The sequence below is a fragment of the Equus asinus genome, chromosome 17, assembly GCF_041296235.1.
Source record: "Equus asinus isolate D_3611 breed Donkey chromosome 17, EquAss-T2T_v2, whole genome shotgun sequence".
Classification (NCBI taxonomy): Eukaryota; Metazoa; Chordata; class Mammalia; order Perissodactyla; family Equidae; genus Equus; species Equus asinus.
In genome coordinates, this window is record NC_091806.1 from 34,096,731 (window position 1) to 34,112,745 (window position 16,015).

The window sequence follows — 16,015 nt, forward strand, 5'->3', positions numbered from 1 at the left end:
CAAGTTAATTTTTGTGAGTGGTGTAAGATAGGAGTTTGATTTCTTTATTATGCATGTTGTTATCCAGTTTTACCTAACATTTACTGAAGACAGTATCCTTTCCCCATTGTATATTCTTGGCTTCTTTGTTCATACTTAATTGACTGTGTATGCATGGGTATATTTCTGAGCTCTTGATTCTGTTCCATTGGTCTGTACGTCTGTTTTTATGCCAGTACTATACTGTTTTGATTATTATATCTTTGTAGCATGTAGTGTGAAATCATAAGTGTGATGCCTCCAGCTTTGTTCTTCTTTCACAGGATTGCTTTGGCTATTAGTTGTCTTGTGATACTACACAAATTTTAGGATTCTTTTTCCCTTTCTGTGAAAAATGCTATTGGAATTTTGATATGGATTGCATTGAACCTGTAGATCTCTTTGGGTATCACAGACATTTTAAAATAATTCTTCTAACCCATGAGCATGGAATATATTTCCATTTGTTTGTTTCTTCTTCAGTTTCTTTCATCAATGTCTTATGGTTTTCAGTGAACAGATCTTTCACTTTGTTACTTATGTTGGTTGTGTTTCTTACCCTTTGATGCAATTGTAAATGCAATTGTTTTCTTTTTTTTTAATTGTTTTTAAACATGGTATTTCTATATATTTTATTTACATTTTATTTTTAATTTTTTTTATTGTGGTAACATTGGTTTATAACTATATACATTTCAGGTGTACATCATTATATATTTTGATTTCTGTGTAGATTACAACATGTTCACCGTCCAATGACTAATTACAATTCATCACCACATGCATGTGCCTAATTGTCCTTTTCACCCCCCTCCCTCCCCGCCTTCCTCTCTGCTAACCACCAATCCAATCTCTCTTTCTATGTGTTTGTTTTTCATTGTTTTTATCTTCTACATATGAGTGAGATCATACAGTATCTGACTTTCTCCCTCTGACTTATTTCACTTAGCATAATACCCTCAAGATCCATCCATGTTGTCAAAGATGGCTGGATTGAATTGTTTCTTATGGCTGAGTAGTATTCCATTGTGTATATATACCACATCCTCTTTAGCCGTTCATCCTTTTTGGGGCACCTAGATTGCTTCCAAGTCTTGGCTATTGTAAATAGTGCTGCAATGAATATAGGGGTGCATGAATATCTACACATTCGTGTTTTCATATTCTTTGGATAAATACCCAGCAGTAGAGTGGCTGGATCATATGGTAGATCTATTTTTATTTTTTGAGGAATCTCTGTACTGTTTTCCATAGTGGCTGCACCAGTTTGCGCTCCCACTAGCCATGTATGAGAGTTCCCTTCTCTCCACATCCTCTCCAACACTTATTGTTTCCTGTCTTGTTAATTATAGCCATTCTGATGGGAGTGAGGTGATATCTCATGCTCGTTTTGATTTGCGTTTCCCTGGTAGTTAATGACATTGAACATCTTTTCATGTTCCTGTTCGCCATCTGTATATCTTCTTTGGAGAAATCTCTGTTCAGATCTTTTGCCCGTGTTTTAATTGTGTTGTTAAATTTTTGGTGTTGAGATGTATGAGTTCTTTATATGTTTTGGATATTAACCCCTTAATAGATACAGGGTATGCAAATATCTTCTCCCAGTTGTTAGGCTATCTTTTCGTTTTGTTGATGGTTTCCTTTGCTGTGCAGAATCTTTTCAATTTGACATAGTCCCAATTGTTTATTTTTTCTATTGTTTCCTTTGCCTGTTCAGACATAGTACTTGAAAATATGCTGCTAAGACTGATGTCTAAGAGTGTACTGCCTAGGTTTTCTTCTGGAAGTTTAATAGTTTCAGGTCTTTAATCCATTTTGAGTCCACTTTTATGAATGGTGTAAGATAGTGGTCTACTTTCATTCTTTTGTATGTGTATTTAATTATGACATATTTTCTGAGCACCTCCATGTTCTAGACCCTGTGGTTCTAGAGATCCTAAAAGCAAAGAATTCCATTTTCCCTCTTGTCTCATTCCCAATGTCATTTCTGAAACCTTGTCTCACTATAGGTCTATGGATAGTCTCACTTGGATATATGGCACACCTCCCACTTAAAATGTCTAAAATAGATGTGAGCATTGTTATCAAGAATTAAATACTTTCCGTTTGTAGCTGGCACTATCATTCTCCTTGTCACAAGGGCTCAGTTTATCTGAATTATCTATGACACTCTCCCTTACCTCCTCTTCCTTTCTTGTTGGTCTTTTGTAACCCTTCTTGAACAAATAACTTTTAGGTTTCTTTCATGATTTCCAATGATTTTTCATAGTTTATTTATTTATTTACTTATTTTCAGATGTACATCATAATATATTTCAAATTCTGTATAGATTACATCATGTTCACCACCCTAAAACTAATTATAGTCCATCCCCTCACATGTGAGTCTAGTCACCTCTTTTGCCCTCCCCCTCCCCCCTTCCCCTATGGTAACCACCAATCCAGTCTCCAATGCTATGTGTTTGTTTGTCATTGTTTTTATCTTCTACTTATGACTGAGATCATATGGAATTTGACTTTCTCCCTCTGACTTATTTCATTCAGCATAATACCCTCAAGGTTCATCCGTGTTGTCACAAATGGCTGGATTTCATCATTTCTTATGGCTGAGTAGTATTCCATAGTGTATAAATACCACATCTTCTTTATCCATTCGTCCCTTGATGGGCACCTAGGTTGCTTCCAAGTCCTGACTATGGTGTATAATGCTGCAATGAACATAGGGATGCAGGTATCTTTATGCCTTTGTGTTATCAAGTTCTTTGGATAAATACCCAGCAGTAGGATAGCTGGATCATATGGTAGATCTATCCTTAATTTTCTGAGGAAACTCCGTTCCACTTCCCATAGTGGGTGCACCAGTTTGCACTCCCACCAGCAGAGATTTCTCCAAAGAAGATATACAGATGGCCAACAGGCATATGAAAAGATGTTCAACATCATTAGCTATCAGGGAAATGCAAATCAAAACTACAATGAGGTATCACCTCACTCCAGTCAGAATGGCTATAATTAACAAGACAGGAAACAACAAATGCTGGAGAGAATGTGCAGAGAAGGAAACCCTTATTTTTCATAGTTTTTTTCTAGAAACTTGCAGTCCCTGCCCTGATATTAACAAAGGTGTGCAATTCCTTCCTCTTGTGTGTAGGCTGGACTAGTGACTTGCTTCTGGAAGAGAATATATAAAAAGTGACAGGATGCCACTTCCAAGAGTCTTCTTTCCTGCTAACACATTCTCTTCTGCTTTGATTGTTCTCTCTGATGAAGGAAGCCGCCATGTTGGAGAGACCCACAAGACCAGAACCTGAGGAAGGCCTCCAGCCAACAGCCAGTAAGGAACTGAACCCTCAGGCCAATAACTCTTGATTCTGACCACCAACCATGTGAGTGAGCTTGGAAGTAGATCCTTCCTCAGTTAACCTTCATATGACACTGCAGCTCTCAGCTGACACCTTGACATAGCCTTGTGAGTGACCCTGAAGGAGAAGACTTAGCTAAATCTTACCTCATTCCCCACCACACAAACTGCAACTTAAGAAATGTGTGTCGTTATAAGCCACTACATTTTGCATTGATATGTTATGCAGCAATAGATTACTAATACAGTACTAAATTAATAGTTTGCTTTATTGAATAAGAGTAATGTTGACAACATTACCTTTCAGACTTGAAAGAACAGTCACACAACAACAATAACAACAAAACTCTGAAGATCCCTCCAGCCTATAGTTTCGTGACTGGAACTTCATGATGCTTAGAAATAGTTTCTGTTTTGCTGACTATCCTAGAGTCTGAGAAATAAAGTTTCAATAACCTGAACATTCTTTGAATTTCTTGAACAAGTCCATAACAGCAGGATTGCTCCTAAACCAGCCAGTTTGTCTGTATAGATACATTTATTTGCTTATGAAAAACATTGTGCAAGTTTAAAGCCAACCTCTCTTATATAGAAAAAAAATCACAGATGGTAGGAGCAAATATGTGCAACCTTTGTACGATAAGCTAGAATCAGTGTAATATCTAATATTTCTCTAAGAAAATGTCTCCACCTGGAGAAAAATATAGATTAATCCAAATAATTAATTGGTGTCATGTTGAAAGAGAAGTAAATTTAATGGTGTTGTCCTGAATTCCATGCTTTTCATCACTGTGTGTGATCAGATTGTTTTGCCTGTGTAAACAGTCCAAGGCAGCTTCCTGGGCAGCATTTGCTGGGTTTCTGTCATTTGTAGGTCCTATACTTGGGAACATAACTCTGATTGTATAAATCGTTGGTTGCTTAAAATTCCGCCTAGTCACAAAGGTTTTGCTTGAGGTGAAGTCAACAGAGAGATAAGAAAAAGGCATCAATGTGAAAAGTAGGGAGGATTTGAAGAACAGTGATGCCAGAGGAAACATGTAGCCAGGCAGTAAATAGTCATTTGGTCTGCAGATGGATACAGCTGAAGACAAATGTATGTCTTTATTTAATTTTATGCTTGAGGAAGTATGTCTAATATTAGAAAATAGTTCAGAAAATGTTTCAATGATGGGCATAAAGTAGAACACATGAAGGAGCAATCAACAAAGAAGATGACACTCATCTCTACAGGAGCTTCTGCATGATTAAATATTGGTTTATAACTAGCTTATAGAAAGTATGAGGATAAGTTAAGCTTGTCTTCTTGATGAGTCTTCTTTGGACACTCTCCTCCAGTGTTCTATATTTTGGATCCTGACCTTCTAGCCTATTATCATCCTATTTCCCAGGCTTACCTTGATCACCTTTCCCTTCCTTTCAATTAAGTTTCCTTTCCTCATATCTCCTTCTTTTCAGTTTGGTTCTCTGTGAATTCCAAGGTTCCAGTAGTACTTCCAGCAAACATTTCTAGGTGTTAAGAGAATCCTTTTAGAGACAAAATCTTAGTCTTTGTCATGTAATCCAATTGTTATTTCTTAGTAATGAGTCACATATGTGGAAGAGATCGCTGGAGTTCATCATTATTCATGTTCTCCTCTTTTTACTGGGAACAGAGTAGGATTACATTCTCCAGGCTCCCTTGCAGTCAGTTGAGGCCATATGACTATGAGCTGTCCTGAGGAATGTGGTTCAAAAGTGATACATGTTACTTTCAGAATGCCCTATAACTACCCTCCCCCTTCTCCCCATAATTCTTAGTCCTCTTTCCTTTTCTCCATTTTCTGGATGAATGGAGAGGTTTCTGAGGATTTAGAGAGAGCCGGAGTCCAGGATGGAAGAAAAAGATCCTGTTGCTCCTAATTATTGCATGCAATAGCTCTTTCTGAAGACCAGCATTAGTTGGTGACATGAGCAGTAAATAAACTTTTACTGTGGTTAACAACTTCAATTTGGACATTTTTGTCACAGCATTGATGTGTCTGATTAATACATGAGTGCCAGCATCTATGGCTTCAGCTTTATCATGATGGGAGACATTGTACAGTAAAGTCAACAGATTGCCACAAAATACCAGCTGGATTGTTAGATAAACCTTCTCCTAGCACCATTCTCATTCCTTTTATTTCACAGAGACTAGAAAATTCTGATTTGTTGATTAAATCTTCATGCTTTTATTGCCCTTACTTTTCCTTTTAATGAGGTATAAAGAAGTTTCGAGGTCTTTATGTGAGAGACTATGAGAACCATGAAGAAGAAATGTTAATTGTGTGATGTGATGGAGGTGGTAACTCATGCTATGGTGGTAATCATATTTTCATATATGTTTATCAAATCAGCATGTTGTACACCTTAAACTTACACAATGTTACATGTCAATTATATCTCAACAAAGCTGGAAAAAAAAACCCCAAAATCAAAAAGCAGAAACAATGAGAAATTTGGGCCTGTCCAGTCTGTGATTGGGATAATTCTGCTACATAATTGGGAGTCAGTTGCTTCCCAAGGGAGTGCCTAGCACCTGTCTTTGGTTAAGGCTTTCTCCAGTCCAGGTGAGCTGTCACAGCCTCTACTCATCAGTCTTATTTCTTTATGAATATTCCCACTTACAGCATTACCTCCTTCTGCCCCAGAGGAAACCATGGCCTTGGAATGATTTGGGGATCCTCTCTCCAATAGAAATCAAGGATTTGCATTGCTCAGGAGACCACAGAAGGAGTTCTTTCCAAACTTTTCTTTGAATGGTATTGACTTCATGAGTGTACTACCTCGTGACTACAATGAACTGACTGTCGCATAATGTGGCACACACTTATACCATTCTCTCCCTCTGCACATAGTGATTTCTTTGCTTGGATTGTCCCTCTCTGCCTTTATCCCCTTACTCTCAAATGTCTTCTGAAGTTCTCAAGTAAAGTGACTACAATATTTCCACAGCACTTGGTTCATATCTTCATTAAAGCCTCTTGGAGTATGCATGTAGGTCAGTGACTATCTTTAATCTTCCTGCAGCAGTCTGAATCTTACCACTTTCAGGCATATAATATGTGTTCTGTCAATATTTGTGGGATGAATAATTGAAAGTGGGTAGAGGAAGACATGAATGGGTTTCACCTTAAATAGCATCACCTATAGGTCCCCAGCACGTACTATAGGATCAGCCTCTTTTAAGACGCCATGGTAACCATAGATGCCCATTTGTTTTTCACATTAAGTTGATCTCTTGCCATTTTGAGAAAGTGATATTTAAAATCTATCTTTAAATTTGAGTGTTGTCTCATCCTTATAGAATTTAAACCCTTTCTGAATGTCGTACTTGTTTCTTTGGTTTCCTCATGGCTGACTTCATTTCCTGATTTCTCAGGGTGTAGATCACAGGATTGAGCAAAGGAGAAATGATAGTGAAGTTGAAAGAAATGGCAGTATCTGTGGGGAAGGCAGTGAAGATCCGGGTATAGATATAGATGCAGGGCACAAAGTGCAGGGTCACCACAGTGATGTGTGAGGTGCAGGTGGAGATGGCTTTCCTCCTGCCCTCTCCAGTATGAGATCTCAGTATCATCAGGATGACTGTGTAGCATATGAGGAGCAAGAAGAATATAAACCAACTAAGTAATCCATTATCAGAAATCATCAGGAGCTCCAGAGTGAAGGTGTCAGTGCAGGTAGGTTTGAGCACCTGGGGGACATCACAGTAGAAAGTGTCAAGAACTTTGGATCCATAGATAGGGAGGGGCAGCAACAGGGAAATCTGCATGATGGAGTGGACAAAGCCCCACACCCAGGAGGCCACAACCAGGCTAGTGCATTGTCCCCTACTAACGACAGTCATACGATAGAGGGGTTTTGAGATGGCTATATAGCGATAAAATGCCATCACAGAGAGAAAAAACATCCACACCTCCCAGAAGGTGGAAAAAGAACATTTGAGTGACACAGCCATTGAAGGAGATGGGTTTTCTCTCTGATAGAAGATCAGCTAGGACCTTAGGAGCTGTGATGGAGGAAAAGTGAGTGTCAAGAACAGATAGACTGTGGAGCAGGAAGTACATGGGAGTGCGAAGGTGAGATTCGCAGGTAACTGTAACCATGATGAGGAGGTTTCCCATCAGAGTTGTCACATACACCAAAAACAAGAAGACAAATAAGACCCAGCTTAGTTGTTGAGACTGTGTAACTCCAAGGAAGATAAATTCTTTCACTGTGGTATAATTTCCCTGCTCCATTTGGTCACAGATACTTTTTGAAAGGAGATCTTTGCAAGAAATAACAGTGCAGTTAAAGAAAGTGTTGTGAAATCTACTGTTATCTTTTCTGTCACTTGAGTTTGGTGTTTTCCTGGGGAGGAAATTCATTTTCTATGTATGGTTTGTGCCTGCAATTCTGTCTGCTTCCATTAGATGGAAGAGGACCCAGGTATTTGACTCAGTCATCCAAACAGGTCGGTTCTATCACTGTGGCCACTGAAATGCAGGTGACAGGTCTGTGAACCTATTCAACTGTACTTTTACTCTAAAATATGACACAAAGTAGTGAATAATAAGCCTAAGTTTGACATGAGGAACTTTGGTTCACAATAGACACCATCATGAGAATTAAAAGATAACCCACAAATGGGAAGATATTTACAATATATGTAGCTGAGAGAAGATTCACTACCAAAATATATAAAGAACTTCTACAAATCAGTAAAAAGAAGATAGATGAACAAACTGGAAAATGGAAAAAGACATGAACTAAAACTTTACAAAAGAGGATATTTAAATGCCAATTCAATTTCATTCATTATCAGGAAAATGCTTATTAAAATTACAGCAAGAAACTATAACCTACGTACCAAATGGCTAAACTGAAAAAGATGAAAAATACCAAGTGATGGTGAAGATGTGGAACAATTGGACCTTTCATTAGTCTGCTAGTGAGTGTGTAAAATTGGCATAACCACATTGCTGTTTGATGGTATCTGCTAATATTATGTATCTATATCTTTATCTGTAGATATATTTGTATCTATTTAATCATCCATCTTAGAATGGATATGTACACATTGTTAATTCAACTCTTAGCATTGTTATATATATAGGTATACATATATCCATTGTAAGAACAATCTATTTCCCTCCTAGGTAATATGTACATATGTTATATCGACCAGATATATATGCTAGAATATTCATAGTAGCACTGTTTGTAATTGACTCAAAATGGAAAATGACACAAATGCCCACCAACAGTAGAAAAGATAAACAAATTGTTAAATTCACACAATACTATAGAGCAATGGGAATGATCCACATACAGTGCATGAACCACATAAATGAATCTCACAAACACAATGTCGAGGCAAATAGTCCAGTCACAAAAGAGTGTGTAATCTCTTTTTTTTTCATATAAAGAACAAGAAATATATAAAACTAAAGGGAATATGAGGGAGGCTTTTGAGGCATTGATGATGTTCTGTTTCTTGATCTGGGTGCTTGTTACAAATATACGATCAGCTTGTGTGAAAATTCATTGAGCTATACACTTACGTACATTTTTCCATAGGTATGTACATCATCCTTCAGTAGAATGTTAAAAATAATTAATGTGGTCATTTTAATCTCACATCTAAAGAATGACTTTCATTTAAAGTGAAATTTAATTGGCCACCCACTTCATAATGGTTTCTTATAGTTATATTGTAATGGCCCTTACCAGCTACAACCTGAGTTACCTTTTTATCTTTCTCTCACCTGCAGACTTTAGGTCCTCCCAAGTTCTTGTGTTATTCAGGTTGCCCTGATGTCCACATGTAGTTATTTCTCAGATTCCGGTTTTAATTTCTTTCCTGTTTTTTTTCATTTTTCTCTTTAAATCTTAGAAAAAATCCTTAAGAGATAACATTTGCCCAAGCAGCACTCTTTTTTGTTCACACAGAAGAATAAGATAGGAGCCCCCTTTCTGATTCCATTGTCTTCAGTTCAGATTATCTCAGTCTCCCCTCTTTGATGTTTATGTCAACAGTACAGAATGATAAGAGTAAATGATAATGATTGTAGAAGATTTCAGGTCTCTGGAATCTGAGAAGTAAGAATTCCCCACACTATACTTACCATGGCTAGAAAGTGGAGAAATTATCCCCAAAGGAGTCTCGGTTAATTTGGCATGTAGAAATATATTTTAATTAATGATAGCAGCCCGCTCTAGAATCTTTCTTTTGGATATTGGAATGGTATGGCAGTGGTTTCAAATCTTCTGCTCAGGAAACCACTGTGACAAGCCTAATAGCTTCCTGTGTTGCCTGTGCTCTCCCTTCCTCCTTTCTTTTTCTGTCCTGTTTCCTTTACTTTTTTCTCTTTTCTTTCCTTCATTGTTCCTTCATCTAGATAGTATTTTTATGATTGTATTAGGGTTCACCAGAGACACAGAACCAATAGGATATATATGGATGTGTAAAGGAAAATTATCATGAAGAACTGGCTCACATGATTGTGGAGGCTGAGAAGTCCCATTATCTGTGGTCTGCAAGCTGGAGACTCCGGAAAGCTGGTGGTGTAATTGAGTCCTAGTTTGATGGCCTGGGGACCAGGGGAGACTATGGTGGAAATCCCAGTCTGAGGGCAGAAGATGAGATGAGATGTCCTAGCTCAAACAAAGAGGCAGGAAAATGGGGATGAACTTCTCCTTCCTCCACCTTTTGTTCTATTCAGGCCCTCAAAAGATGATGTCTACCTTTGTTGAGGAGGCAATTAATCTGCTTTACTTGGTCCATCAATTCAAATTCTAATCTCATTTGGAAACACTATCACAGACACAGCTGGAAATAATGTTTAATCTGGGCACCCTGTCGCTCATCAAGATAACACATAAAATTAACTGTCATAATGACATTGAGATGGTCTTTTTGAGGGAAAGGTGACTCAAATATAGATCCTTTCCTCAGGGGGTTTACAGTTAAGCCAATAAAAGTGTTGCAGGCTGTGGAGTCAGCAGAAAGAAAAGTGAGAAGTTAGAAAATCAAGGAGATGTATAGGAAAATAGTCCCATTTGGGCAAAAATGTTTGTAAACTCCATCCAGGAGGTGTGCTGAACAGTATCATTGTCTCCTACTTGCATTTTGGATACACAGGTGTGGATTGTCTGGAGCTTTTAAGCAATTTAGATTTTACCACTTTCTAGTTGGTGTGACCTTGGGTAAGTCACTCAATACTTGTACCAAACCAAGGAGAAATATATGTGAGGTTCACAGGACAGGATTTGGAGTCAGTTCTCAGCCTGCACCATTATAATTTATCTACAACGTCATGATAATGAGACCTACCTGATACACATTGTGCTCTAAGGAGTAGGTGAGATTGTATGTCTGTTTAGGAAACTGAAAGCAGCTGAGGAATCTGATCTTGCCAATCTCATCAGCCCCAGGTGAGTGCTTCTTTCCTTACACATGCCAGACTCACTTGTGGGGGCTTGTCTGAGATCGGCTCATCTTGCTATTGACCCTGTGTTTCAAAGTCCTCTTCTCAACACTTTGGAGAAAGTGGGAAATGCTCTCTATCCTCTGGGGATGTTTTCCTTTTCTCTGAGGGATTTGAGGCAAGACATATCTTCCAAAAATCAAAGTATTGTTATCACACACCTGCTTATAAATAAAATTTTCTTTGGAGTTGTAAATATAGATATTTATATTATCAAACTTTACAGAAAGAAAATAAATTATAATCCCTAAATGCAAACCCAGTCACCTGTCTATCAGGTCGCTGGAGCAGGGGAGGCTCCATGAAACTTTCAAGGTCTCTGCATTATGGAAATGTGGGCAGAATGATGGAGCTCTGCTTTGCTATTTTCCTTGCTTTAAGAAAACATTTGTGGAGTGATTCTTATGCAAACTGCTTAATTTTATTGCTTCCAAAACCTATCATATCCATGGGAAAATGATATTATTGTCTTGATTTTATAGATGAGGAAACAGAGACACACAATGATCAAGTAACTTGCTCAAGGCCTCACAGCTGGTAGAGCTAGTCTCTGTCAATGATTCATTTTATTCCAAAGACTTATGCTCTTAACTACTGCAACTATAGTTCTTCCCAGTGTTGATCTGCCTTCCCAGAAAATCCTGTGAAGAAAAATCTCAGGAAAATCTTTCTCAAATCAAGTGAAAGTGGTATGTGGGTGTAAGAAGCCTGCACAGGGTGAGTGAGAGGTATGGCTGAGAGTAATGTAACATGAGAGGACATCAGAGGTGGCCTTGAAAAGAGACAAAAGCAGAGTGTGAAAACACAAACTTTCTAGTCTTTAGAGGCATCTCCACCAAGAACCTGGATCAACTACGTAGTGTTCCAGTGGCAGGGGAAGAAATGAGTTCTGAGTAGCATTTCCTCAAACATGAACTCCTGTTGAACATAATTGATCTGGTGGGTTCCTATGGATGCTGTCTTTTTACAAAGAGTGGGAAGGATACTGTGAAAGTCTAGGATTAGGTACGTTGCATTGAAACTCATGCACCATAGAGAGAGAGAGGGGGGAAATGGATAAAGAAATACTATTTGATGTGTTTTTGCAAGGTCAAAATAAGGATCACGAGGATTTCTTAGAAGTCACCCTAAAGGGGACCATCCTTTGTGATGAGGATTTTTAGGCTGCTTAATTTTAAAATGGTTTATGATGAGGATTTTTAGGCTGGTTACTTTTAAAACTGCAGATGAGAAGCAGGCTCTGAGGACTGGAATTTTGCTTGCCCTTTTGAGACATTTGCATTTGTGAAGGAAGGGGGGGTGACCTTGTAGGGACCCGAAATTGGCCACCCCAAGATATGTCTCTTTGGCATCGGGATTGTTTGGGCTGATTGCTTTCGATAAACTGGGACAGGGAAGGAGGCTCTGGGGAATGGAACTTGCCCTTGTTGGGACACATTTACATTTGTAAGGTAAATCTCTATCTGTAAAAGGTGCCTCCCTCTCTGTACCAGGAAGAAGAAGAGAGATGACCTTGTCCCTAGAAGCTCTTAATGGGGAAGGCAAGAACTTAAGTTGGTTGCTGTCTGGCAATCTCATGTAACTGGTTTAGGGTGGTGGCGTCTAACCTTTCTAACCTTTACTTAATCCGATTTGATTCTTGTCTAAAAGTCATGGGATCACTCAATGACCAGACCCCACCTGCACTGATACCATTTTAACTTTTTTTTCGTATTCTTTCCTTTGTCTTGTAAAGAGATGAATCATATATCTATGCCTTAAATTTAGCTCTAACCCTCAACTGGGGGCAGCAGAAGCTCTGACTGCCCATGGGTCCTGTCCCCATGCTATTCCACACTATTCTCTAAATAAAAGAGCACTACTGCCAGATCTTGAGAGTCTAAGAAATCTTTCTTTCGACTCCTCAGCTCACCGACCCCGCATCATTTCGGAAACAAGCTTATCAAGCATCTTGGAAAGAACCTGCAAACTGAGTGTAATCCCCATACCCCAGCTTCCCACTGGACAAGGCTGCTCTTTTTTTGCTTTCTTATTATTGGAAAGCCTCTACTCTTGATTGAATCCCTAAAAGTTTTAGGAGTATTATTCATATTCAGTAGGCCATGAGGGCATAGATAAACTAGCCATTAAAACACCTTGATTAAACTCCCAAACTTCCATTCCCAGCCAAGCAGCAAAGCTGACTAGGCTGCACATACTGAATTCAGGTATTGCTGTCTTTGAGTGCTGTTTTTCCAAGGCAATCGCCCTCCAGAGAGCTGGGGACATTAGCAACTTCTCAATTGCCTTACAAACACCTCCAACCTCAACTTTCTGGCAAGTAGAACGTATCACATCCCCTGGAACCAAGTGACCCTCTTCCAATATTTTACAAGCCACGCCTCCCCTCTTCCTAGTAGTGAAAAACTACCTCTTTTCTTTGCTTCATTAAGAGTTTTGGTTTCAACAGGAACATTCCACACAATTGCAGCATTTCTGAAAACTCAACTCTAACAGATTTTCAGTTTCAGACGTTCACAAACACCAACACTATCTGATGTCAGTCTCCAAGTGAGAAACTGATCTTCTTATAATGCTCCAACTGCATCTTAGAGGAACTGAGTTCTGGGAAAATTCTATGTTTAATAGAAATCATACCTCAAGCTAGTGATTTTGCTATCTTCTTCCTTCAGACAGGAAAAGGCAACCTCAGGGAATCAATCAATTCTGATTCTTACACTTTGCCTTACAGTGCCTCAGCCACTGCTATTATTCCTTCAGCTACAAGCCCAATAAAGAAATTAGCAAAGGGATTATTTTGGGGTATGAAAGTGGAAGCTGACTGTCCAATTCAATGGAGTTCCTGTGGGAGTCATTAAAATGTCACCAAGCTGTCCTCCTCTCTCTCTGTCATCTCTTCTCTGTCCCATCACATAAGTACATACAGAGGCACCAGTGTACATTCAGTAATTATCCTTTTCTCTAGACAGAGTATTATCCCTCTTGACTCAAGAAGGAGGTGTCATGCACACCAAGGACTGTGCAGTCTTTTTCCTGATCAAAATCAGTTTGCTTGCAATTGACTGGGAAAGAAAACTTAAATAAAACTGTAGCAATGGAAAAATCAAAGCTCTGTGGTGGCTGTCAGGGCAACTATCAAAGACTGAATGATGTAGATTTATAAGTGCAATTTCTGTTGAATGCAATTGTAGGGGAGGAAGACATTTCCTCTACCTGCTCTGGGTCCTTCTGGCCAGACAATGAATTAAATTCACATGAGACAGAATAACAGGGGAAAGTTAAACAAAGTTTCATAACATGTATACATGGGAGAGGCTCAGGCAAACTGATCAATTCACCAAAATGGCAGAAGTTCTCATCTTAAACACCACCCTCAGCTAAAGACAAAGGAGGATGTTGGGTGGGGGGTCAGTTATGGGAAATTACCAGACAAGTACAGTAAACAAGAGTCAGGTTATTATATTGATGAGAGTTTCTAGAGATAAGGTCATCCCTCCTTCCTGGTACGGAAAGGGAGACACCTTTTCAGATGGAGATTTCCTTTACAAATGTAAACATCTCTTAACAAAGGGTAAGTAAATTCTACTTTTCAGAAACTTTTCAAAAACTGTCTGCAGTTTTTAAAAGTCACCAACCCAAAATAATCCTCATGCAAAAGAGACATATCTTGGGGTGGCTAATTCCACTCCCCCACACAATATATACATTGACCCTATGCAATTATCTTAATCTACATCTCTAAGATCCACAGCTCACTTAGAATCTAGAGAGGTATCATGGTGACAGCTCTTGATATTCATCAGTTTAATTATTTCAGAATTATTTTATATTATTGGGTTCATTGTTACCCAGAGATGTTGATCACTGAAATGTTTGATTCAGGGAGCAATGAAAGAGAGGGTAGTTTGAAAGCCATGTGTGTGCCAAGAGACAGTTGATGTTTATGGCTCTTAGCAGCAGAGCTTAAAAAATAATAATAACTGATTTAATTGGACAAAATGCAGCCCGGCTTGTGATTTTATGTCATCCAGATAAATGATATATGTTTGTTCAGTCAGAGGCAATTATTTCCCATTCTATTGAAATAATGAATTAGATTGTGTTGTGTGTTTACATGGTTTGATGAAGTCTCAGGGACAATGATGTGGCAGGAGTTCCTGGGTTCTTGCCCCTTGGGATTATGCTTCTGAGATACAGCCAGTGATTCAGACCCTACAGATCTTTGGCATCATCCGATTCTGAAATAGTCATAAAAATCTGATTTGAGTGAGTCACAAGAGATAGGAAGGAAAGGAAAGGATCCATTGGCAGGAAACAGGCTATAAAATTGTTCATGGTATGCATTTAGCATAGGCAATTTCGTATGGAAAAGCTTAGGGACTTGAGACAAGAGCTACCTGAGCAAAGATAGTGGGACCCTGTGAATAGTGACTTAACTTGTGAATTATCGTTAGAATTTTCATGCTAGGGGAAGTAGATTAATATTGTAAAAGATAGAATGGATTGACCTGGTGACAGGAAATGGCAATCAATTGAGCCAGTTAGGTGACGAGTGCTTCTGGGACCATTCCAGATTCAATGTGGGACGTAAGTGAAGTTTGTTTTCAACACTCCGTATCCTTTGGCTAACTTTCCTTGAGTTCTTTTCTATCCCATGGGATCTGACTTCATGATCTGATCTTTTACCTCTACTCTAAAAGCCAAGGGTTTATCTTTGAGCCATTGCCTTCTTTTGATATGAAATACTCTTTTGCTTTATCTCATCAGCTTCAGGATGATTCTTTAAGCTATAAAAATAGCAAGCAAAGCTATTTTCACATTTTAATGACAGAAAGCCCAGATTTTAAGATGAAAAGTTATTTGAATTCATTGCACATTCCTATATTTTCTACCCCATTCATTTTTTCCGTGTAATGATGAGTTTGGGCCACACAGGAGGAGAGTGAAACACATTGATGAAGGACAGAATGTGTGTTTGTTAGGCAGTGCAATATGGATGATATAAAAAAAAATTTGGTTTTTCAGTGAGCACTTACTGTCTTCCAAACATTGTATGTTTCACATATACCATCTCATTTTAACCTTCATAACAACTCCATGAGATGGATATTATAAGTATCTTTGTATAGGTGAACTATGA

At 38.5% G+C, this 16,015-nt stretch overlaps 1 protein-coding gene across 1 annotated transcript; it reads right to left on the reverse strand.

Annotated features, from left to right (window-relative positions):
* Window positions 1-6,710: 6,710 nt before the first annotated feature.
* On the reverse strand, window positions 6,711-7,295 carry LOC139040650 (olfactory receptor 4D9-like). The gene has a single exon (XM_070487398.1). It carries the CDS (start codon window positions 7,293-7,295, stop codon window positions 6,711-6,713), a length of 585 nt encoding a protein of 194 aa, XP_070343499.1.
* Window positions 7,296-16,015: the final 8,720 nt, after the last annotated feature.

What these genes read in the sequence shown, in the direction of transcription:
- LOC139040650 (XM_070487398.1), bottom strand. Translation starts at nt 7,295, where the DNA reads ATGGCATTTTATCGCTATATAGCCATCTCAAAACCCCTCTATCGTATG.